Here is a 25886-nt window from a genome sequence, read left to right as displayed (position 1 = left end):
ATACACAACACACACAGACACACACACACACACACACACACAGGAGAATGTGATTACTTACTAAATAAGTAAAAAAATCATCAGGTCCAATTCTCAGTCAAACACTTGAAGAAGTTTATAATCCTCTATTGGCTCTTTTGCCTAACTTTCAACCTTTTCTCTATTTTCATCTTTTTTGTAGAAGAAACCTTCAAAATAAAGATACCTCCATATCCTCCTTAGAAATTAACTCAGATTAAAAAAATCATATAAAAAAAGGAAGGGATCTATATGTTAAAAGAGACTTAAGAGATGTATCAAACAATTGTGATGTGTAGACCATATTTGGATTCTAATTTGAACAAATAAACAGTTACAAAACATTTATAAATAAGACAATCAGGAAAAGTTGAACACTAACTAGATACTTGATATTATAGAATTATTATTTAATTTTATATATGATAATGGTTTGTGATTATTTTTTAAAAAGAATGCTTTTAAAGATACATACTAAAATCTTCAGAAGTAAAAGGATTTCCTTCTAAATAGCTTAGAGTGGGCAAAATGGATGTGAATATGGATAAAACAAGAATGGGCCTGAGTTGATAATTGTTGAAGCTGGGTAATAAGTATACGGAGTTTTGTATATGTTTTAAATTATCCATAGGAAAAAAAGAAATCTATTTTCTAATTTAAAAAATCACCTTTAATGCATGGATATTCATTTATATAAAACATAAAAATGTTCTAGTCACATTTCCCCATGGAGTCCTACAGATATTATCAAATCTTCTCAATGCTGATTAATTTATGAACATTACCAAACTACAAAAAATAAAACTTTACATTTATCAAATATCATTTACAGAGAGCTTTTTTACATATAACTTATGACTTTAGACTCTAGTTAATTTTCTCAGAATTAGTGGTAACAGTTCCAGTTTCACTTTTGCCTAACAGATAGTAAAAATATGACAATTAATTAGAAATAAAAAATCACTGAGGATAATAAACTAATTTAAAAATTAAGAAATTATAAGCATTTGTGAGCTCATATTTATATATAAGAAAGTGAAGTTACTTGCAATTCATTCTCTTTTTTTTAATTGAAGGATAATCGACCTCAACATTATGTTAGGTCCAGGTGCACAACATATTTCTTTACATTACAAAATGCTCACCATGATAAATCTAGTTACCATCTGTCACCATACAAGGTTATTACAATATTGTTGACTATATTCCCCATGCTGTACATTTCATCCCCACAATTCATTATCTGTTTACTAGAGCAGACCCCGAGGAATTCATACAAAACAGCTGTTTTGTCTTTCTCTAGTAATAATAATAGAATAAACCTAAAAGTATTAAAACGCTTTGTCAAGAGGAAGGGTATATGGGGATATATGTACGCATATAGCTGATTCACTTTGTTGTACAGCAGAAACTAACACAACACTGTAAAGCAATTATACTCCAATAAAGATGTATAAAAAAAAGTGTCATCTCTTTTATACAATTATGCTTTGTCAGGGACTATTTATAGCACTGTGAAAATTAGAGAACATAGTATTCCTTTTGACTTTCAGAAAAATTGTTAAGCATCAAATTGCATGTCAAGGGAAAAATGATCTCATGGAAAAATTAACAGGTCTCACTATTTTCCACTGCTTCCTCACAGCCCCCACTCCCAAATACATAGAGGATAGGTAGTCATTACCCTCCAATAAAATAAAACTAGCATCAAAACTAAAACCATGCCTTACCTCCTTTGATGCAATAAGTATGCTGCTGAAAGGGGGACATTTTAAATACGTTGAAAGAACTAGAGAATTTGCTTTCCAAATGGAAACTCGTGGTAAATGCTTTCTGAAAGAAATGAGGATTATGGAGGTGACTATCCAGAACCTGATATACGTGGGTTATTAACTGGGATTTTCTCATACTGCCTGTCCTTAAAGCTGGGGTCACCTCTAAAAAGGCTAAGTCTATTCTATGACTTCAAAATCTCTCAGTTTATCCATGAACATTCTTTGTAGACATTTTCTCCTCCTTAGCTGTCATTTATGTGATTTTCAGAAACAGTAAAATTTTCATCTTACCTGGAAATTGAAAATATACTGAACCAAAGTAAGAACGAATGTCTCTGTCTGGGACCATACATTTAAACGTCAAGAGCGTACTCCACACTATAGCAAATGTACGAAGGAAAAACGGCAAGCTCAAGCTTCGAAAATCCTCAACTAAGGAAGAAGTTTCTTTAAAAAATATAGCTAAGGCAATGAGTAAATATTACAGACTTGCTCATATTTCTTAAGTACTGAGAAAACGAAGGATATCCAGACTTTCTCTAATATGAATCTTAAGAAGTTTTGTGCAAGAAGTAAAAGAAGTCTCTCCTGGAGACCTGGAAGATCCTGTATCCAAGGAAGGTTGAGATCAGGTGCTGGATTGATTTATTGTGTGGAAAGAGCACCTGTGAAATTGTTGGCATTAATCCTAGAATCTGGAAGTTGAATCTCTCCGATGAATCCTGACTCAAATATGTGAATGCTTATGGTGGCTTTGTTTGTAATCTTGCAGTTGTTAAGAACTGAAAACAACCAAACAACCAAAATGCCCTTCAATCTGTGATTCAGAATAATACTCATTAATAAAAAGGAATGAACTATTGATACACACAACAGTATGGTTGAATCCCAAATGCATTCTGCCAAGTCCAAAGGCTATATACTGTATGATTCCATTTATATGGCATTCTGAAAAAGCAAAACTTCAGGGGCAAGAAACAGATTTGTGGTTGTCAGAGGTTGGGGCTGAGGGAAGAGATTGACTATAAAGGGGCATGGGAGAACTTTTTGGGGTAATGGAACTGTTCTATATTCTGATTGTAGTGGTAGTTATATAATTGTATGCATTTGTCAAATCTTGAAAAACTGTATAGTAAAAAAAGTGACTTTTACTGCATATAAATTATATCTTAATAAAAATATTAACAACCTACTCCATTAAAAATGAAATGATAAATAAGCTAAAAAAATAAAACGCTTTGAAAATATTTTGGAATTCAATTGTTCCATTAATAAAATGGAAGTCAATAAACAATTTATTATACCATTGATATAGCAATTTGTTAATTGATATTAACATTAATAAAACAAATTATTATACCTCCCACAAAGTAGTGTAAATTACGTCAATTTGATCATACTTTTAAAATTCCTTTTAAAAATTTTTTTATACATCAGGTTCTTATTAGTCATCAATTTTATACACATCAGTGTATACATGTCATTCCCAATCGCCCAATTAATCACACCACCACCACCAACCCCCCGCGGCTTTCCCGCCTTGGTGTCCATACGTTTGTTCTCTACATCTGTGTCTCAATGTCTGCCCTGCAAACCGGTTCATCTGTACCATTTTTCTAGGTTCCACATATATGCATTAATATACGATATTGGTTTTTCTCTTTCTGACTTACTTCACTCTGTATGACAGTCTCTAGATCCATCCACGTCTCAACAAATGACCCAATTTCATTCCTTTTTATGGCTGAGTAATATTGCATTGTATATATGTATCACAACTTCTTTAGCCATTCGTTTGTCGATGGGCATTTAGGTTGCTTCCATGACCTGACTATTGTAAATAGTGCTGCAGTGAACATTGGGGTGCATGTGTCTTTTTGAATTGTGGTTTTCTCTGGGTATATGCCCAGTAGTGGGATTGCTGGATCATATGGTAATTCTATTTTTAGTTTTTTAAGGAACCTCCATACTGTTCTCCATAGTGGCTGTATCAGTTTACATTCCCACCAACAGTTCAAGAGGGTTCCCTTTTCTCCACACCCTCTCCAGCATTTGTTGTTTGTAGATTTTCTGATGAAACCCATTCTAACTGGTGTGAGGTGATACCTCATTGTAGTTTTGATTTGCATTTCTCTAATAATTAGTGATGTTGAGCAGCTTTTCATGTGCTTCTTGGCCATCTGTATGTCCTCTTTGGAGAAATGTCTATTTAGGTCTTCTGCCCATTTTTGGATTGGGTTGTTTGTTTTTTTTAATACTGAGCTGCATGAGCTGTTTATATATTTTGGAGATTAATCCTTTGTCCATTGATTTGTTTGCAAATATTTTCTCCCATTCTGAGGAATGAGTACATTTGTGTAATATGGAATGAGTACATTTGCAATTGATTTGTCTAAACTACCTTCTCTCCATTAACTGAGCACTTCTCTAATTGCTTTCCTGGGGCCCTGAGAACCAGCAACTACTTTACTCACCATGTAGGCTGGCGGGGCAGAGGAGCACGGTCAGAATCCCAAAGAGGTACAGAACTGGGGACTTGCTCCCTGACAAAGGCCTCATGGTAAGTGTTGACAACCAATCGTGCACCAACCGAAGCTCAAAAATCTCAGATGTCACCTGAAAATATCTGGAAGGAAGAGAGTGAACTAGCAGCCGCACTCTCAAAACTGGATTTCAGTTGCATAACAGCAAAACCCCAGGGTAAAATACAGGTCAATATTGAACTTTGAGTTTGGAAGAAACTGAGAAAAAGAGGGCAGAATTAGGGCTGAGTGAAAGCGCACTAGAAACCTCAATGCTGCTGACTTTTTTAAAAAAAAAGCACAACGTGAGAATTGTGAGTTAAATTTTATTTGGGGTAAAATGAGGACTGTAGCCTGGGAGACAGCATTTCAGATAGCTCTGAGAAACTGTTCCAAAGAGGTGGGGTGGAGGGGAAGGTCAGTATATATGTGATTTTGGTGAAGAGGGAGTACATGCAATCAAACACATATATTTGCAGAAGGTCTTGTGAGGGTTACTGCTACTCACGAGGAGCCGATGTCACCATGAGGGAATTTAGTGCTTTTCTAGATATGAGGAGATACAAGAATTGGGCTCATAAAATCAGCTCCTGAAAATATCTAACTATCTGAAGACCTGTTCTCCCAGTTTTTCCCAGAGCACAGAGTGCCTCATTTCTGCTCTCCATCCTGAACTCCTTTCACGGGGTGTTGAAAGTTAGCAGCTGCAGTGGCACCTGACTTAATCTTTGTAGAGGTAGATGGCAAGTGCCCATGGCAAGTGCCGATTTGTAGTTGACAATGCTATCATCAAGATCCGATGCCAGGAGCAAGTAGACTTTTGGAACTCTGAGAGTATTTAGAAGTGTAACCCTAATCTTTTCTTTTTGTGCTAGGAGTGATGCCAAAGGCTCAGCTTCTCTATACACTGGTGCCGAATTGAATCTCGGAGACAGAGTTTTGGGTGAAGTAGAAAAGGATAGCTTGCCAGGCAAAGGGGACACAGCAGGCTCCTGCGTTGAAAAACTATGTGTCCCAACTTGGAGAGGACAGTGAGAAGTTTTATTGTAATGGTTCAAAGAGGGCGTGATCAGCTCATGGACATTCTTCTGATGGGTTGGTTGGTGAGGTACGTAGGAGTCAGGATCATCAACCTTCAGGTTCCAACTGGTCTCGAGTCAGCATACTTGTGGGCAGCATACCTTTCATTAACTTCTCCCATCTGGAGGAGGTTTCAGTATCTGCAAAGCAGCTCAAAGGTATTTTTGTGTGTATCCATTGATGGGGAACCAGGACCTTGCCCCACGGCTGCACTACTTTTTCTCTTGACTGTTCATTTCTCCGTGGTCTTGCATCCCTTCCCTAATTAACAACTGCTTGAATCTGCCCGTTGGAACTCAGGGAAGGTCATGGAGGCTGAATGAAGCCCATTTCCTGTAATCAAAGAAATGAGGGACACAGAAAGGCTTTGTGCCCAGGAGTCCCACGGGGCCCTACCTGGGTATCAGGAGTGGGAAATTGCTATCTTGAAATGTAAATAATTAATTTCCAAGTAAAAAGATAAACAAGGGATTTTTTTAAAGCACTTTGGTTCAGAGTGGGAGGTTTCAGCAACTCTCAAAGCAAAACTTGAGTTAGGTCAAGCTAAGCATTAAGTCCAGTGGAGTTTGGAAATTAGTGTGCGAGGAAGCCATTCCTGAGAAGCACTGCCTATTAGGAAAAGTTGTGACTTCGGTTATGAGTTTAGGCTGCCAACGGCAGGATGAAATTAAAACTCAAACAGAACAAAAACTGATGGAGAAAGTTGTTTCCTTCCTGAAGTTCTAAAGCCTAGTGGGGAAAGAGAGGCATGAAAAGAATCAGGAATATAGAATGGGCTTGAAAAAATTACTCAGACAATATTTGAGTGGGACATTCGTTCTTGTTATTCTTGATTTACTTAAGACACCTAATGAGTCACCCTTTGGTGCCATTCTAATCCATTAGAAGAGGGAAGAGTGGTGCCTGAAGCGCTGAAAAAGCATGCACCAGACTTTGAAGTGGTTGGAAGTGGTTAAATAAGAGGAACATTATTGAAGACCTTAAGAATATTCAGAATGTATTCCGTCAGCCAAAAAATACATCCAGTCCTGTCTTATATCTCTGACAAAAGCAGCAAAAGACAAGTGTTTACATGCATAATTTTTATCTTTAACGGGAAGTAATAATTGAAAATATGCCAATGTTTATTAAAAGAAGACAATGAATTTTGGCAAATGCCTGAAAACGACCTTCCTAACAAGTTTAGCTGCAGACTGTTGTAAGAGTTCGAAATCCAAAGTGCTGACTCTCACCAGAGATAACTGAGTAAATTATGGTGTAATATTGATCATAACATAACCAAATTTCAACCTTCCCAGAGAGGAAGGAAAGCAAATAAATCCACCATGAATTTGCTTTAATTTAGAAAGAGAATCCAAGGTACTACTGAATATTATTTAGAAAAAAAAGCAATTTAAAACATTCAATAGAAGACAATTTTGAATTATCCCTTCTATCTATTAAGCACCTACTATGTTCTAAGCACTTTCCATAAACAATTCTATTTAATCTTACAACAATCCTATAATTTTTTTATCTCCTTCTTGAAAAATGTTAAGTAACACTTGCCAAAAAATTTACAAGCAATAAATGGCTGAACCAAGATCTGAGCCAGATATGTGCTTTCCACTATAACTTAGTACTTTTTAAATAATGTAAATAATTGTCAAAGAAAAATAGATAACTAGGTAGACATGATGAAGGTAAGGAAATGGGGTTAAGATCTAGAAAGCAGAAGCACTGTCTGTCTCCTCCAATCAAGAAAGGACATAATCAAGAGCTCATTCATTCATATCAATGAGTGATATTGATGTTGATACAACCCACTCATCTTATTCTCATTTTTATACCCGTGTGTGAATGTATTCAGTTCTGTACAGTTTTATCACATATGTAGGTTTGTGCATCCACTGTGACAGTCAAAATACAGAAAAATTCCATCATCACAAGGAATTTTTATAACCACACCCACCTCCCTCCTGGCTATCTCTTCATCTCTCACCCCTGGAAACCACTAATCTGGTTTCCATTTCAAACATTTTGTCACTTTAAAAGTGTTATATAAACAGAATGACATAGTATGTAATCTTTGGGTATTCGGTTTTTTTTTCATTCAGCATAATTCCTTTGACATCCATTCAAGTTTTTGTATGTGTCAATAGTCTGTTCTTTTTAACTGCTGAGTAGTATTCCATGGTATGGATGTACCACAGTGTTCAACCATTCACCTAATGAGGGTCCCCACATCCTTGCCAGAATTTGATGTTGCCACTATTTTTTATTTTAGCCATTCTAATAGGTGTGTAGTCATAGCTTGTGGTCTTAATTTGCATTTCCCATATAGCTAATGATGTTGAACATCTTTTCATGTGCTTATTTGCCATTTATAGATGATCTTCAGTGAGATGTTTATTCATGATTTTTGCCCATTTCCTCATTGGATTGTTTTTCACTGTTGAGTTTGGAGAGTTCTTTAATCTAGACATTTGTTTTTAGACAGATATATGATTTAAAAATATTTTCTCCCAGACTATAGCTTGTCTTTCATTCCCTTCACATGGTATTTTGCAGAGAAAAAGTTTTTTATTTTAATGAGGTCCGATTTATCAATTTTTCCTTTTATGAATATCCTCTTATGGCATGTGGTGTCAAGCCTAAAATCTTTGCCTAGCCTTATATCCCAAGATTTTCTCCTATTTCTTTTTCTAAAAGTGTTATAGTTTTACACATTACATTTAAGTCTTAGATTCCATAATATTTTTCCTGTGTTTTTTCATAAAAGTTCTTTTGATTTTATGTTTCACATTTAAGTCCAGGATTCATTTTGAGTTAATTTTTATATAAGGTGTGAGGTTTAGATCAAGGTTAATTTTTTGCCAATAAATGTCCAGTTGCTCTAGAAATATTTGTCAAAAAGGCTACATTTTCCCCATTGATTTGCTTTTGCCTTTGTCAAAAATCAGTTGAGCATATTTGTGTGTAGATTTATTTTTAACTGTTTAGCATGAACTGTTAATTCAACAAGTATGTATTGAACCCCTACAATGAGCCAAGAACTCCTCTAGGTGCTGAGGTTGCAGCACTATCCAAGGCAAACAAAAATTTCAATACTCATAGAGCTTATTGTCTAGTAAGAAAGATAAATATATACAAAAATAAAATTTAATGTATAACATAAAGTCAGAAAGAGAAGTACTGTGAAAATAAGATAATGCAGGGTAAAGTGGTAGATAGTAATGTGTGAGGTGGGATGGGCAGCATATATTAAACAATATGTCCAAGGAAGTTCTTTCCAAATAATTGACACCTGAGTGAAGACTTGAATTAAGTATGGGAATAAACCATGCAAATATCCAGGGGAAAAATTTCCCGAAAGAGATAACAACATGTCCTGTAAACTTAAAAGACTGAATATGTGTAAGAGTATGTAGAGTTCTGTTTTCAGTATAGCTGTGTAAGCTTCTATGGTTCTACTCTCCCACAGATAACTATTATGAACTCTGGACAAGATATGGAGGCAGGGAGCACCTACCTAAAGGGACTAGTGAGTGAACCAAAGTGAATACATTCTAGAAAGCAATAACTATGAGAGGAAAGGAACAGCATAGTACAAGTTTCCATTTGTTAAGGGCATGGGGGGGATGGCTAACACTTTAATAGAAAACTAGCTGACTTTCTGGCCTGGAGAAACAGAAACAGAGTTTGGGGCAACAAGAGCCACTGGAAAATGAAGGGCTAAAAATTAAGAAGCCAGAGAGAGGGGGAGACCATACTCTCTGTAAACCCTGCCCCAGTCTCTGGCTGATCTCTGAATCACTTATTAGTGACTGAAAACAGCCCAGCTAAAGATAAAAGAACTGAACTAAGTTTTGAGCTGCTATCCAAGACAGAATTTTCAGTTTGAGTCCAACTAAGTTAATTAAACAAACAGAACCTGTCTTTTGGAGGGAATATAACAGAATTCATTCACAATGTCCAGGATACAATCCAAAATTACTCGACATATGAAGAAACTAGAAAACTTGAACCATTCTTAAGGGGAAAAAAAGTCAATAGACTATCCTCAAGATTATCCAAATGTTGGAATTAGCAAACAAGATTTTTAAATAGCTACTGTAACTATGCTCAAGGATGTAAAGGAATAGAAGTTTATTAATCAATAGAAACATAAGAAATCTCAGCAGAAAAACAGAAACTATATAAAACCACCAAAAGAAATTCTAGAACTCAAAAATACAATCTTTAAAATAAAAATGTTACTGGAGGAACTTAACAGCAGAATGGAAATGACAGAGGAAAGAGTCAACAAACTTGAGGATACATTAATAGAAATTATCCAATCTTAAGAAGAGAGGGAAAAAATATTGATATGTAAAAAAATAGAGTTGCAGGGGTTTATGGAACAATATGAAAAGATTTAATATACATGTAATTAGAGTCTCATAAAGAAAGAAAAGGAAAATGGGGCAGACAAGTTACTTGGAAAAATAATGATCACAAATTTCTCAAATTGGTGGAAAGAGGTATATTTACAGATTCAAGATGTTCAGTGAAACTCAAGCAGGATAAATATGAAGAAAACCATATCTAGGCACATTATATTCAAACAACTGCAAACCAAAGATTTTTTAAAAATTGTTTTTGAAATCATCTAGGGAAAAAACATTATTTACAAACAGAGAATACTTTGAATGATTGCTAACTTCTCACCAGAAGTAACAGAAGCCAGAAGACAGTATACCAGCCTCTTTAAAGTCCTGAAGGAAGAACACAGAAAAGCATTAGATCATGTAGGGCTTGGTAGGCCCTGTTGGGACTTAGTCTGTGAAGGGAAACTAATCAAGGATTTTGAGCAGAGGAACAACCCCAACAGGTCTCCATGGCTACCAGGAGGAACAAGAGTGGAAGCCTATTGGAGTAATCTGGACTAGAAATGATGGTGTCTCAGTCCAGGGTGATAGTGGTACATGTTATTAGAAATATATTTCGATTCTATTGTTGATCTCTATAATCATTTCTTTTTACGGACCCTCAACCGTCTTTCTTTAATCTTTCTTGAACACAACTTGTTTGAAAAGACTTTCAAAAGGGAGGTGGAGATTAATAGTAGGTAAAAGAGCAAAGGACCAAAGGTCCATTTTAGGTCAAAGAATTGTTGTAATTGGAGTAACAAATAAAAAATAGCCCAAAGAAACAACCAAATTACATGACTGATTAGATGTAGAGTGCAAGGGAAAGGGAAGAGGTAAAGAAACCAGTGATCTTCAATCTTGGAGAGAATGGTACTATTTTAATAAAATATAATGACTCAGGTGCCGAGAGTAATTATAGGATAGGCCCTAATGGTCTATTAGTTTGATTCCAAGAGAGGTCTCAGTAACTAACCCTTGTTCCAGTTTAGGAATGTATTGGGGGTGGGCTGTGTTAGCCAGGGAGGCTAAGTCTTTATACCTCTAGTCATTTTGTATATTGATGAGGTACACCTGGCCCAGATGAGTGGGCTCAGCATTTATCAAAAGCAGCCAGTGTGTAGTACTGCTTCAATGTTATAAGGCAATGCTCAGAAGGGAACATCTGAATTTCCAGATGTTCTGATGAGACTCTTACTCACTTAGATGAAATCATCTCAACACTGAATCCACTGTGATGATTTTGAAGTTTGGAAACTTGACCTCTGCCTAACCTGGAACATGTGACTGATCTCTCTGCCCTACGTCCAGACCTTGATGACATCCTTCTGTATTTCTGTATGTTTTATATAAGCAAATGATTTGATTTACCCAACCAAGCATCTGATCTTTGCATCAATCTGAGCTTCCTCTTGACATTTGTCAATACGGTAAATACTATCACTGAGTAGATTAGTGGTAACAGTGGGGTTGATGCACAGTCTCCACACATATTATCTCTAAATCTCTGTGAGGAAAAAGTTGGGACAATGAAGGGGAGAGGTATGATATTGTGAAAGCCAGGTTATTTACCATCTATAGTTTGAGATACCTAAAACTTTGAGATGTGTAATGGAAGGTAGAACTTACTAGTGGGACATAATAACTATGCCCTTAACTCCCAAGGATCTGGTCTAGTAGAATAATCTGGAGAGCAACCACAATGAAATCTGATACCCTGACTATTATTTCCTGCCCCAATAAAAATCAATGAGCCAATAGAGGAAACCAAAACAACACAGATTAAGCATGTGGCTACTGGGACTTATTCACATTGTCCCACAAAACTGGTGCCACAGTAAACTTGGGGGTGTCAGGTGTAGCTGTAAAGGGGCAAAACGTGGCAGCCAATAAAGACATTGGAAAGATGAATTCTACAGTGAGAAAAAATGGCAATTTCTCCTGTATCTGAATGTATTATTGATAAGAATATTCTAAGTAAATGGAAAACCTACCATTACCCACACCCCCCCAGATCACTAGGGTATGGAAGATCCACTCTTTTTCCAATTTTTAATTTAATTTATATTAAAATATAGTATACCCCAAAAAGTGCAATTAAGTATAGAGCTAGTTGACTTTTCATACATTGAATTACACCCATGTCACACCATCCAGATGGAGAAACAAAATATTACCAAAACCTTCATAGCCCTCCCCATGCCCCCTTCCAAGGGGATTGCTATTCTGACTTTGAACACTGTGGATTTCTTTTGCTTGTTTTTGTACATTACATAAATGAAATGAAGCAGTATCTACTACTCTGTGTCTGGCATCTTTCACTAAATATTTTATGTTTTGAAATTCATCCATATAATCATTCAATCCATTGTGGTATATTTCATCATGTGATATATCACAGTTAATTTATCCCCTCTACTACACATAAGCATTTTGGTAGTTTCCAGTTTGGAGCTATTGTAGATAGGGCTGCTACAAACATTCTAATACATGTCCATTGTTGAACAGATGTATGCGTTTCTGAGAGTTAATACCCAGGAGTGAAAGTAGGCATGTGTTCAGCTTTGGGAGTTACTGTCAAAGAATTTTCCAAGGCAGTTGGACAAATTTACACTTTCAACAGCAGTTTTTCAGAGTCATGGCTGCAATACATTCTTTTTTTTTTTTTTGCGATACATTCTTGCTAACACTTCCTATTTTGTCATTTTAGCAATTCTTCTTGGTATGTAGTGAAATTGCACTGTAGTTTTCTTTATTTTTTTACTGAACTGTATATGTATTTTGTATCAGTCTTCGTGCCCCACTGCCATCCTGGGGTTTTCATTTTAATTTCCCTGATGACTAATGAAGTTGATCATCTTTTCATATGTCATTGGCCAGCTGGATATCCCTTTTTGTGATGGCTCTTTCAGGTCTTTTTTTCATTCTTTTGGTGGGCTGATTATATTTTTCTTATTGTTTTGTAAGAGTTTTTTAAATATATTTTGGATATGAGTCTTTAGTTGGAGATAGGTATTGCAAATATCACTTCCCAGCCTGAGGCTTGCCCTTTCATTTCCTTAGTGGTGTCTGTATTAGTGCTGCCATAACAAAATATCACAGATTGAGTGGCTTAAACAGCAGGGATTTATTTTCTCACAGTTTTGGAGACTGGAAGGCTGAGATCAAAATGCGAGCACATTCTGTTTCTTATGAGGCCTGGGAGGGGAAATCTGTTCCAGGTGTCTCCTTGGCCTGCAGACGGCCTCCTTCTTGCTGTGTCTTCACATGGTCATCCCTCTATCAGACATGCACCCATGTCTGATATCTCTGTGTGTCCAAATCTCCCCTTCTTGTAAGGACACCAGTCACATTGAATTAGGGCCCACCCTAATGACCTCATTTTTTTATTGAAGTATAGTGTTATTTATAATATTGTGTTAGTTTCAGGTGTACAGCAAAATGATTCAGTTATTTTTTTTTCAGATTTTTTCCATTATAGGTTGTTACAAGATATTGAATATTGTTCCTTGTGTTACATGGTAAATCCTTCTTGCTTATCTATTTTATGTATAGTAATGTGTACCTGTTAATCACATACCCTTAATTTATTCCTTCCCCACTCCCTTTTCCCTTTGGTAACCAAGTTTGTTTTCTATGTCTGGGAGTCTGTTTCTGTTTTGTATATAAGATTGTTTATTATATTTTAGAGTACATATATAAGTGGTATAAAATAATATTTGTCTTTCTCTGTCTGACTTATTTCACTTAGTATGATATTCTTTAGGTCCATCCATGTTGATGCAAATGGCAACATTTCATCCGTTTTTATGGCTGAGTAATATTCCATTGTGTGTATGTGTGTGTGTGTGTGTGTGTGTGTGTGTATATATATATATATATATATATATATCACATCTTCTTAAACCAATCATCTGTTGATGGGCATTTGGGTTGTTTCCATGACTTGACTATTGTAAATAGTACTCCTACGAACATTGGGTTTCATGTATCTTTTTGAATTAGATTTTTCATCCTAAAGACCTAATTTTAACTTAATCACCTTTCAAAAGATCGTATCTCCAAATACAGTTACATTCTGAAGTACTAGAGTACCACAGATTTGAACATATGAGTTTGAGGAGGACAAAATTCAGTTCAACTCAGTAGCTTTTTTTTGAGATATAATTGACATACCACAAAATTTATCATTTTAAAGTCTACAATTCATAAAGTTGTGCAACCACCATCACTATCTAATTCCAGAACATTTTCTACACCCCAAAAAGAAACCCCCTACCCTTTAGCAGTTGCTCTGCATTCCCTCTCTCCCCTATCCCCTGGCAATTACTAATCTACTTTTTGTCTCTATAGAGTTGACATTTCATATAAATTAAATTATACAGGATGTAGTCTTTTGTGTCTGGCTTCTTTTCCTTAGCATATTGTTGTCAAGGTTCATCCACACTGTAGCATGTGTCAATACTTCATTCCTCTTTATGGCTGAATAGTATGCCATTTATGGATAGACCACATTTTACTTATCCATTCATCAGTTGAGTTGTTTTCACTTTGGGGTTATTATGAATAATGTTGCTATGCACATTCATGTGCATATGTTTATAGGAAGATATGCTTTCAATTCTCTTGTGTATATGGTTGAAAATGAACTGCTGGATCACATAGGGGCTCTAACTTTTTGAGAAACTGTCAAACTTTTTCCAAACAACTACAACATTTTACATTCCTACCAACAATGTATGAGTGTTCCAATTGCTCCACATCTTCCCAACATTTGTAATTTTCTACTAAAAAAATTACAGTCATCTCAGTGGGTGGGAAGCAGTATGCCACTGCAGTTCTGATTTGCGTTTCTCTAAGACTAATGATGCTGAGTATCTTTTCATATGCCTACTGGCAATTTGTACACCTTCTTTGGAGAACCTTAATGGTATCTTTAAATAAACAGAAATGCTTGTTTTAATATTAGACAATTTATAAATTTTTTCATAATGCCTTTTATATTGTTGTGTATAAGGTTATCTTCCTACTTCAAGATCATGAAGATATCCTTTTACATGTGTTATTTATTTATTTTTTTACTTTTCACATGTAGATCTATAATCCACTTTGGATTTCTTTTTGGTAAATGTAAGGTAAGGGTCAAGATACAATTTTTCCATGTAGCTCTATGATTAACGTAGGAAATATTCATTGAAAAGACATCACTTCCCACCACACTGAAGAGTCAAATTTTGCACAATTAAGGTAAATATACTACTGTAAATATAAATTTTATAAATATATATGTATGTATATATATTTTTTCTGGATCTAGTCAGCTTGATTCTATTTGCACCAACACCCACTGTCTTAATTAATACACCTTTATAATCCATCTTTCTTGAAGTCTCTAATAATATTAGTTCTCAACCTTTCTTCTGTTTCAAGATTATCTTGGCTATTCTTGGCCCTTTTCATGGCCCTGGGGTCTCGTGATAAACCCAGAAAATGAACAGATCACTTGTTTTTGTACTTGGGACCACAGAAGAAATTCCATTCAGCAGAGAGTTTTAAAAATTGATCTTTTGTACTAAATCTTAGCTCATGGAATTTAAACATCCTTTTATGAAATGATTTTTGAACACTTACTGTGAACAAAGCCCACAAATGAAATGGTAAGTGCAGTATATGACAGAGGTTAGTTCTACCTTCAGTGGGTAGTGGTCAGAGATACTCAATAGCATCAAAGGGCTGTAAATGATGCAATATAAAAATAATAGTATGTTGATAGAGGTTGACAGGTGGAAAGGACAGTGAAGTTGAACATAAACTTAGAAGCACACATTTCTTCGTTTTACATAGTAGTACATATAAGTGTTAGAAACTCAAGAGAAAAGACTAAGGTCGATAAATCAGTAAGGAAGGGATTACAGAAATCTTCTCAGAAGGCATTGAGTATCTCCTAAGAAAAGACCGATAGATACATGTCCCATTTAAAAGTAAAACAAACATACAAATAGTTAAACCTTCTTGCTGCCCACCATGCTACAAAGAAGTTCACCAGTAGAGAAGCCTCACTCATACATGCAGAGATATCAATCAATATTTAAGGGTCCCACTCTTTTGTATGAATAGAGAGAAAGGAATGTCCCCCAAACTCCACCTATAATTAGTATTTTCAGAGACAGAAAAAATGATATTGAATCTATGATGAAAGAACAGAATAATACATTAAAAGAACATGTAGAGAACAAGAGCAAGTTACTGGAAATTAAAATGTGATAGATTTTAATCTTCAATAAAAATCTTAAAGTACAAAGTCAGGAAAATCTTCCCAAAAGTAGGCCACAAAAAACAAGATATGGGAAGTAGGACAGAAAAAAAAAAGGTTAAAACAATATTTTACTAAAGGGAGTTCTGGGGTGGGGGTGGGGGGATAAGACAAAATAAAATGAAAACAGAAAATAACAGAAAAAAATTCTAAAAATTTTCCCTGACCTAAAGGTCATGTGTTTACAGGTCAAAAATTCCCAACAAGTACCCAAGTTAATGTATGAAAAACATCTTACAGCAAGGCCACAGGGATAAAGAGAAGATACTAATATCTCCCAGAGAGAGAGAAAATAAAAATCAACAACATTGTAAGAAGAACTGGAATACCGTGGATTCTTCCATAGCAGAACTGGAAGGCACATGGCAGTGGAGAAACGCCTTCAAAATTCTGAGAACACAAACTTCTACATGCAAACAATCTACCAATTAACTATGAGGGTAGAAAAAATAGTTATTTTAAAACATGTAAGGACTCAAAAATTTACTTCCCAGGCACCTTTTGAAAGATCTGTTCCAACAAAAATGAGGAAATACACCAGAGCAAAGACTTGGAATCAAAGTAATAAAGAGAACAGCAAAGAGAAGACCTAAGATTTAAAAGTAAACCATTTATTTCAGAATCACTGAAAAGAGAGCCTGGGAAGGAAATCTCCAGGAGTGATGGTGGAGAAGTATGTGAAATTAGAATGGCATTGACATGTCTGAGCATTAGGAAATAGATTGCTAGACTATGACAGATCTTTTGGAGCATGTAGCAAGAATCAGCAATAGAAACATAGAAAACTAAACAAAAAACAAGATAAATTATTAATGCCGTAAAAATTAAAGAGCTGTAAAGCAATATATTCACAGATCACTGTTAAGCTTACCTTGGCTTAGCAAAGATCAAGATTTGCTTAATCAGTCAATACATAATGTTTAAAAATAATAAACATAAGTATAATAAGAATATTATTTGGAAATATGTAGATAAATATCATAACAGAGCTATAGGAGTTGAAAATGGTTATTTTTGGGGAAAGAGACCAAAGGGTGGGATTGAGTGGATCAGAATCTTAGGGTTTTCATTAAAAGGTTTTTTGGGGATTATTTGACTTTTTAATTATTTGCTTGTACTACTTTAATAAAATAAAATAATAATTATTTAATAAAATAATATTTTAATAAAATAATAAAATAAAATATAATAAATAAAATAAAATAAAATAAAATAATAAAATAATATAAAAATATTTTATTTTATTAAAAATAAAGTTGCATAAATAATAGAGGTTTAAGTACATTATTTAAAGCCCTAAAGATAAGTAATCACTAAAAATATATAAAATTAAATGAGACTGACCAATGGAGAGAGAGAAGAGAGGGAAAGTCAGAGCTAGATTGATCAATTTTGTAGCAGGAAATCAAAATATATGTTTAGAGATAAAAAGTCACGTGATGTGAATTCATTCTCTCTTCAGAGTGACTAAGCTAATCAGCAGAAAAACTCAAAACAGAGTAGGACTGAGGCAGAAGAGGGAAGAATCTTACTTTTATTTTTTATAAATCCCTCTGTAAGGTTTGAATTCTTGTTTTCCTGCACATATATTACTTCTATAATTATAATTATGTGTAATTAATTTAGAATTAACACATGAAAAGATTGTGGCATAATTCACGTCAGTGTGGAAAGGTCTCCACACTGCCCTGGATGGAGACTTGCAGGGGAGGAAATATGAGACTCAGGTTTCAGAGATGCCTCTGAATCTTCTCTACAGCTTGGCGCCCAGACCTGGAATGGATAGTTCTTTGTTTGTCTGAGTACATTCATGGATTTTTGGATATGAAATCCCTGAAACTAGGGAAAGACAGATTGCTAAAATGCTTTTCCTAATAAAGTAAAAAGAAATGGGTTTCTGGGGCAGTGATAGCAAGAACAGATGAAGTGTGATAAGGAGTGATTTGAGGAGAGAAAACATCAGACCAGAAAATCCTGGAGGCTGGCAGGGTCATGCTGAGAAAGTCAGCTAGAAGAGGTTCCTGGTGGCAGGGAAAGGCAATGGTCTTTTAAGATCACAGTTATGTAACATTCGATGTGAAAGTCCAGTCTTGTGCAGCCAGCCAGACATCCCTCTGTTAACTCGAGAGCGTTAGTAAAAGTCTGCTATGCAACTTTATGTGACTGCTGTTTTGAAGAAATCAAAGAAAAGAGGTGATGTTCTCTATAATTGATCAAGATGCAGTGGAGAACCAGAGGCCAGCCATAGTAGCTAAGTAAGCATGAGTGAGAATGACATTTGGGGAGGCAAAAAACTGGCAGAAGAGGTGACCATAAGAAATTATAAAGCTCCCCAGAATATCCAGAGATATAAGAATAACACGTGTGGGATAAGCATTGAAAGCTCTACCCAGGCCCTCAGACCTTTTTATTCTGTGCTCTCCTCTGCAGGCTTCTGTGTACTCTGGTTTCTTAGGGTTATACCTTCCACTCTTTTGGGAGGGCTCCCCTCAGGCTTCTAGTCAGCTTTGTAGTCACATAGAGAGAGCTGCCTGCCCTGGGGGCTCATGTGCCCACAGGGTGTCCCTTCACCAATAACTGACTGGTACAGCAGAATGAAAGCCCAGTTCCTTTACCTGGAATTGGGACAAAATGTACACAAACTTATAGTCCAGGGTTCCCTTCTGGGTCAAGGTTAAGCCACCTTCCTTTGACTTTGCCTGGTCACCCTACTACGTGCCTTCCCTGTCCCATCCTGCTTACCCTACTCCTTTTCCCGTTTCTCCTTTGAGAACTTGGAGAAATTCCAAGTTCCTTAATAAATTACTTGCACACAAATTCTCTTCTCAGGGTCTGCGTCTGGGAAATCTGTCCTAAAAGAGACACTAAAGCTATTTTAATTGAAGTATTAAAGAAAAGAGTGATCACACTGGATGGGAAGACTTGGACATGCTCAAGAAGAATACTTGGGTTGCACACAGGCTTTCAAAGGCATCCAAGCTGGTTATTATTGGATGGAGGGGATGTCAAACAAAACCAGATATACCTTAAATATAAAGAGGAACTGAGAAGTTGTTCCAGAGAAAATATTGGTAATCAATATAAAGAGAAAGGAGAAGACGGAGGAAGATGTGATATTTGACCTGGGCACTGAAGGATGAGTAGGAAGTGAAGATGTAGTGTAAATACATCTCAGACAAGGCTCCAGCATGAAAATAGAAAAGAAGCATTAATTAGAGAAGCATCAGGAAGTGATTGATATAGGGCCCTAATTTCTCATTACAAGGGAATCAAAGTGAAAACAAAGACACTGCATTTTTGACAGGTGATTATTTATTTCTTCCATTCCACCAAATCTAGGGAAGCAGAAGCTTAAAATGAGATAGGATATAAACCACCAATAGTTCCACATTAGCAGTGGCATCAAAAATTTCAAAGATTCTTCTAACACAGGTATTTTTTCAGTAAATAATAGCACTTAAGGACCAGTAGAGTTGCTAATGAGGGAAATGTACCTAATTCTCTGTTTTTAAGAGGAAGAGAGGGGAAATAAATGTACTGATTTTTAACTGGTGCTCGACTTCAAGTCTGTAGCTCCAATCTTTCAATCTCCAGGGACAGTTTATACACCTCCAGGGCCATTTTTACATCCTCTGGACTTGGGAGACACTGCATGAGTTTCCTGCCTGCGAGTACTTGTTCACAGCCCGTGCGAACTTCCTAAAAGAGATAAAAGGATGGTTTGAGAGGCTTCTCTCCAAACTGTGAAGGTATAAGATTCCTTCAGGATGCCTATTGATGACAATAAAATTGGAGTATCAAGACCCTCCTTAGGACTGATGCAAGAAATCAGAAGACACTTTGTGCATCTCAGCAAAGTATTTGCCCTAAGATCGAGACCAGCACTGCTCTAAGGCAGCAATGAAACTAAGCAGAGAAGGAACAGCACTGCAGAAGATACTCAGGGAACTTCTTCAGGGTCAGCTGAAAGGATGGATCTGATGTCTATGCAAAAGCATAGCACTTACTGTAATAGACAATGCAGAGCTGGGAGCCGGGTGGCCTGGATCTATAGAACCCTCCTATCTAGGGGCTTGGTCTTTCTTGCTATAAAATAAGAGAATTAGAACTTGCTTTAAGAGCTCAACATGCGCTTTGAGAGTAAAAGTGCTGATTCTGAAATTGATTTAAACAACTCAGAAATGAGTCCCAATAAAAGTCAGCTCTCATCAGTGTTGGCTGTGACAGTGCTCTGGAGCAGGTTATCATTTTTACAATGTGATAGAATACCCCAAGGTGTGTGCCACTTACCCACTCACACTTGGGCACTTCTGGGTACCAGGTTCTGTTCTCTGAGCAGATGATACTCGGAGAGCCGACCACCCTATAGCCAGAGTCACACTGGACAGTGACATTTTCAGGCTCAACATACTGATCCTGGTCCAGAGACACAGTTCCATCTTTTATCTCTGGTTTCAGACACAGAGCTGTAATGGAAACACGATTTTGATCATTTTGTGATTCTCAGAATAAGATCTTACAATAGTAAAGAATACTGGGGGGTGAGAAACACTGATAATAAATTATGCCTGCAGTCTGAGAGTTGTTCTTTAACTACATTTATTGTATGATTATAACAATAAAATTAATAACAATAATATTAATGTTAATGTATAGCTATCATCAACATAAAACACTATTATTATCTACACTTTGCTGGAGAGAAAAATTAGGTAAAGACAATTTATGTGACTTGTCTATGGTTGCGTAGCTTTTAGGTGACATGATTATGATATAAACCTAAGTATTGTGGTCTAAAATCTGAGTTTTAAAAACTACTGTATGTCAAAACCTGACTCTTTTCAGCATCTTAAGTATGTAATTTCTATTCTTATGCCCTTAGTATCTTCCTGTATTAAATGGAGACAATGGTGGGAAATTAGACACTTGAGTTGCTGTTAGCCTTGTGGTAAGGAAAAAAAAAAATGCACACCTAATCTTGGTCTCATATCAGGTCAGCTTCTCTATGAGGAGGTGATGACATGCACCAGGTTCTAATGGAGATATCAGATACTTCAAGGATGTTTGGGATTTTTCCATGAGTCCTCATTCTAACTTTCACAAGAATTCACTAAAATTGTGCTGAATCCTCACTATTCTCTTAAATTAAAAATTATTATCTCTAACTCTTGAATATTGACAAAGGTAGTACTGTAGAGCAGTGTGAAAACTACGGCCCATTTTATGTGGTGCTAGGTTCATTGACTACTCATTGGAGAAAAACAAATTTTGACTCCTACTTTACACCATAAACCCATAGGAATTCCAAGTGGGCTGGGGATATCAATGTGAAAGGTAAAGCAACAAAGCTCTGGAAGATAATATAGAAGAATATTTTTGAGACATATATTTTTTAATACCGCACATATTTTTTAAACAGCACAGTACCACATCGAAGTATTAAATACAGGAAATGAATAAATAAACACATACATACAAATTTCTAAGCGCTGCCTCTTGCTGGGGGGAAACCATACTGTCAGAACTTGCATGGTGGTCCTACCATCTTAGCAAGGGCCATCAGTAAAGTGGAGTTACCTTTACACTGAGGAACTAGAGATGACCAATGTGAATTTCTGCAGGTGATTTTTTCTTCTCCAACCAGAACATATCCTTCATCACATTTATACTGCACCACAGTAGTAAAGGAAAAAATTGAACTCACATCTTCATAGGATCCATGGGCAATGCTAGGAAACATGTTGCAGTCTTGAATAGCAAAAGAGAAGGGTAGAAGAGAATGAGCTAGAGTTTAACTAACTATTCAGAGTGATGGACTCTTCCCATTTTATAGAACAAAGTCATTAAATTATACTGTTGAGGTATGTTTCATTTACTTAACAAAATCACTAGGAATGATTTATTGAGTTCTTAACCACTTGCTAGACACTGTGTTAATCATCATATATATGTTATACCATTTAATCCTCATGCTAACTCTCTGAGGCCGTATGAACATCAGACCCACATTAGAGAAAAGGAAACACAACCTTAGAGGAGTCAAATATTCTACACAAGGTCATAGCTAGTAAGTACCAGTAACATGAATCAAATTAAGGATTCAACTCAGGTTTGTGTTAGCACAAAGTCCACTGTCACTTTCTGGAATCCTGCTCTCGGTACTGATCATTGGACTTTCACTTTCTACGGCATCAGTGTATGCTTAAAGGCCATAAAATGAAAGTTCGGGCTGAAGAACAATACTCTCCTTGTGACTTGCAAAGTCTAGCAATGCTCCATATTTGATTAAGCAAGTAGCTCAGAAACCAGTTAGAAAACTCTTACCTCCCTCACTTAAAGACAATGTCAGGAATTTAAGACAGGTCAGGAATTTAAATTATTTTAAGAATAATACTTGGGGAAGTATTTTTATAAAGCTTTTGATATCCTGTGAACACCACCTGCAGTCTCAGGTGAGGTTAATGTGTGGGAGAATTTGTGCTTCACATTGAGAGAAGGACCCTCAGGAGCTCACTGAGGAAACCTAATGTGGCTCCTTTCAGGCTGGGGGGACATTAGTCACAGTGAACTAGTGTCCAGCTCCTGTCTGAGAAATCTAAAAGGCAAAGGATGGGCTGTCTAGTGACAGGCACTCTAAGGCTCTAAGGTGAGAGTGAAGGACAGATCTCTGCTGCTTTGAGGTTGGCCTGGACTCCTGACATTATCAGAAGCAAGGCTGAATTAGCACTTCCAGTAGATTAGAAATGGGCTGCATGAGAAAGACAGTCATGGTGGAATTGTCCTCAGGCCAGTCCAAAAGGGTCTCCTGAGGTGGGAGGAAGCCCCCTGTAAAAACAAAATAACTCTAGAAGTCACCAGATGATACCTAAGAGATAGGAAATAGGAAATGAACAACCAGAATCAGAGGTGGATCCCTGGATCAGCCAGACCCTGAACTGCAAATTGCACTTAGCGATCCTCAGTGATGATGAAGGACCAATTAAAAAAAACAAACAAACAACTAACAAGAGAGAATAAGCTTTAAATACCCATGAGGCCAAGAGCCAGCTCAGGTTCCCTTACCTGTGCTCCTCCCAAAGCTTCAACTCTGGGGGGTTCAGAAAGCATAGTAACGGTAACTCCAAGTAAGTTCTGTTTTAGTTGTGAGGAAAAGAAATTCACCTGTGTATAAATCAACAGCTTCCATACAGCCTTTCTTAAACCTCAGATTAAGCACCTCCATAAAAATATAAAAATGGCTCTTAGTTTTTATAAGTAAGCACATATATGCAGTTCTGTACTGGACTTTTCTTGCAGTGTACTTTAAAATATAAGATTTAACCATACAAATAGTTCTACCACAACACTAGTCACACTTGTGCCAGAGGATTAGAACAGGAAATTAGTTCTGTAGGAGAAGGTGGTGACAGAACTGAGCACCGGAGTATCCAGGGAAGGCATCCAGGAATAAGTTGGAGAAACCTTGAAGGACGGATAGAAGGCAAGTAGTTGACAAGATGTGAGAGGCAGATGGATATTGAGGCAATGGTGAAGTCTCTGGACTCAGAAGGTCATTACTGTGAGAGAGGGGAGGCAGAATCAGAAAGGGAGATTCACATCAGAGTTGGCAGACATTAAATGCCATTTCAGAGAGTCAGGGCCATGGGTAATGGGAAGATTTGAGGGAACAGAAGAGAAAGGGAAAGGGAAACAGAAACATGAAAAAATAATTGAAAGACTTCTTCACAAATTTGATAAGGCTTTCCTCTACTACCTCAGTCTCTAGAAGAGGGGAACTTAGAGATGAAGTTGGAGGACTGAAAACTCCCAAGCATAAAGTTCTTTATCCTGTACTGATACTATAACCTAAATTAGTACTGTCCCTCAATAATATTCATGCATCTGATATGAAAAATCATCTTTCAAATATAGATATTCCTTAATTAACCCATGCTTTCCCCCTTACCAGTCTCAGTGAGGAAGAAAACATGGCTTCCACATTTCTAAATCAGTAAGCTAGCTCACATAAGAGCATTCAGCCATTATTTTCAGCTCAGAATTTTCCCTCTAAGCTATCCCAAATCTCCCATTTATATGCCATGACAGCTGTTTCAGGGAACAAATTCATAAATATTTTAAATTTATTATGAAAATTAATTCTCTTTTGTTAGCTAGATAAAATGTTAGCTAACAAAAGAGTAAAACATCACTTTGCTTAGAGGACATTTCTATCTGAATTCTGTAAAAATAAATTAATTTTCATAGTGACAGGTCTTCAGTTCTGGTAAGTTCTCTCAAATCCTTTGGCTTCTCATTCATTGCTAAAATTTTTCTTACATTTCAATAACCATGCCTTACTTTTATATAATGGTTTAGAATTCATGAAGTACTCCATATTTTTACTCTAGAAAATTTATACCATATTTGTAATAACAGAAAATATTTTTGTTTATGGATGGAATTTTAAAAAATTAAGCAATAACTAAGATTGTAGATGGTATAATTAACCTATTTGGAAAGCAATTTGTTTTAAGCACTTTAGAGCATTTAAATTCAAGAAATTGATTTAAAAATTAAAGATTATTCCTTGCTAAAGCAGCCTCACAAGAATTTTTGCATTTCAACACTTTTTTATTCTAGATACTATAAAATCCTCTATCTGAATTGGAACAATTTCTTTTATACTTAAATTTTATTTCTTATTAATGTAGTTCATTGCACTCTCTCAAAAAGATTATGATATACCACCATTTCACTGTATTTGTTTTGTTTTTGTTTTTGTTTTTTTACATCTTTATTGGAGTATAATTGCTTTACAATAGTGTGTTAGTTTCTGCTTTATAACAAAGTGAATCAGCTATACATATACATATATCCCCATATCCCCTCCCTCTTGCATCTCCCTCCCACCCTCCCTATCCCACCCCTCTAGGTGGTCACAAAGCACCAAGCTGATCTCCCTGCATTCACTGTATTTGATTAATTCTTAATTGGGTGTTTTTCTCCATATGTTAGAGAAAATACCCCCTTTTCCCATAACCACTGTACTCACCACACAAGCAGGAAGGGCACAGCAATAGCACCAAGACCCCAAAAAGATGCAGTGCTGGGAAAATGCAGGACAAATTGGCAGCCATGGCACAGTCTCAGAGGGGCCACAGTGGCGCTCAGCTGTTCTCAGACACGTTGAATCAAGATGAGGAAAAGTAAGCAACAGTTGAAATGGTGCCTAAGCAAAGAAAAGCAGCCTTGGCAAAGCCCAGCTATGTGTCACTAAAGGGGAGGGGTTGGAGGAGTGACTAGAAGGCCAGGTGCTCGGCGTAGCTCTGACAGGGACACGCTCAGAAGGCCCCTTCTTGGGCAGATGCATCTGGAGGCCTCAGGAGTTCTGTATGTATTTACTATTGTAACCCCAAGACTTTCTTGCAGTTCAGATACAGAACATGATGAATTCCTTTCTGGATTTATATACATGATGTTCTCTGAGTAAACAAGAGCACATGGTGCAAGGACTTCAGCTCATGATACACAGTGTCTGATGCACAGTTGTCTCCTCAGGAGGTAGAAGCCATAGCATGAGGGGAGATAAGACGTCTGAGAAGCAGTCCCTGTCCAGGGAATGGTTTCTTTAATCAGGGGTATGAGTTGCTCATAGATAAATAGGTTTTTTTAAAGTCTAGAAAATTATGTTTCTCCCTAGATAGCCCACAGTCTAGCCAAAACAGAGTAAAATGTCTCTCAGTGTGAAAATACTAAAGATCTTGCCCAAACAATAATAATTCTCACAATACTTCAGTAGGAACTTCTTTTC

At 36.4% G+C, this 25886-nt stretch overlaps 1 protein-coding gene across 6 annotated transcripts in view; it reads right to left on the bottom strand.

Moving 5' to 3' along the window:
- Positions 1-25266, bottom strand: part of LOC118901910 (apolipoprotein R-like) — a 30552-nt gene extending 5286 nt beyond the window's left edge. The window contains exons 1-5 of one of the 6 annotated variants that reach the window (XR_005021495.1): positions 25128-25266; positions 21674-21844; positions 20387-20562; positions 4268-4419; positions 1749-1851 (exon numbers count right to left, since the gene is read on the bottom strand). Coding sequence is in view for 3 of the 6 variants with exons in the window: in XM_036865717.1 (XP_036721612.1) it covers positions 19658-19795; positions 20387-20562; positions 21674-21844; positions 25128-25212 (570 nt within the window). In the remaining 3 variants the exon portion in view is untranslated. Of the gene's footprint in view, positions 1-1023; positions 1852-4219; positions 4420-19416; positions 19796-20386; positions 20563-21673; positions 21845-25127 lie in introns of those variants that run through there. The other 5 variants (XR_005021494.1, XR_005021493.1, XM_036865736.1 and 2 more) reach the window with 5 other exon arrangements.
- Positions 25267-25886: the final 620 nt, after the last annotated feature.

This window comes from Balaenoptera musculus, chromosome 1 (genome assembly GCF_009873245.2).
Source record: "Balaenoptera musculus isolate JJ_BM4_2016_0621 chromosome 1, mBalMus1.pri.v3, whole genome shotgun sequence".
NCBI classification, from domain to species: Eukaryota; Metazoa; Chordata; class Mammalia; order Artiodactyla; family Balaenopteridae; genus Balaenoptera; species Balaenoptera musculus.
The sequence above is the reverse complement of the archived record's forward strand: the minus strand, read 5'-3'. Positions and strand labels throughout refer to the sequence as shown.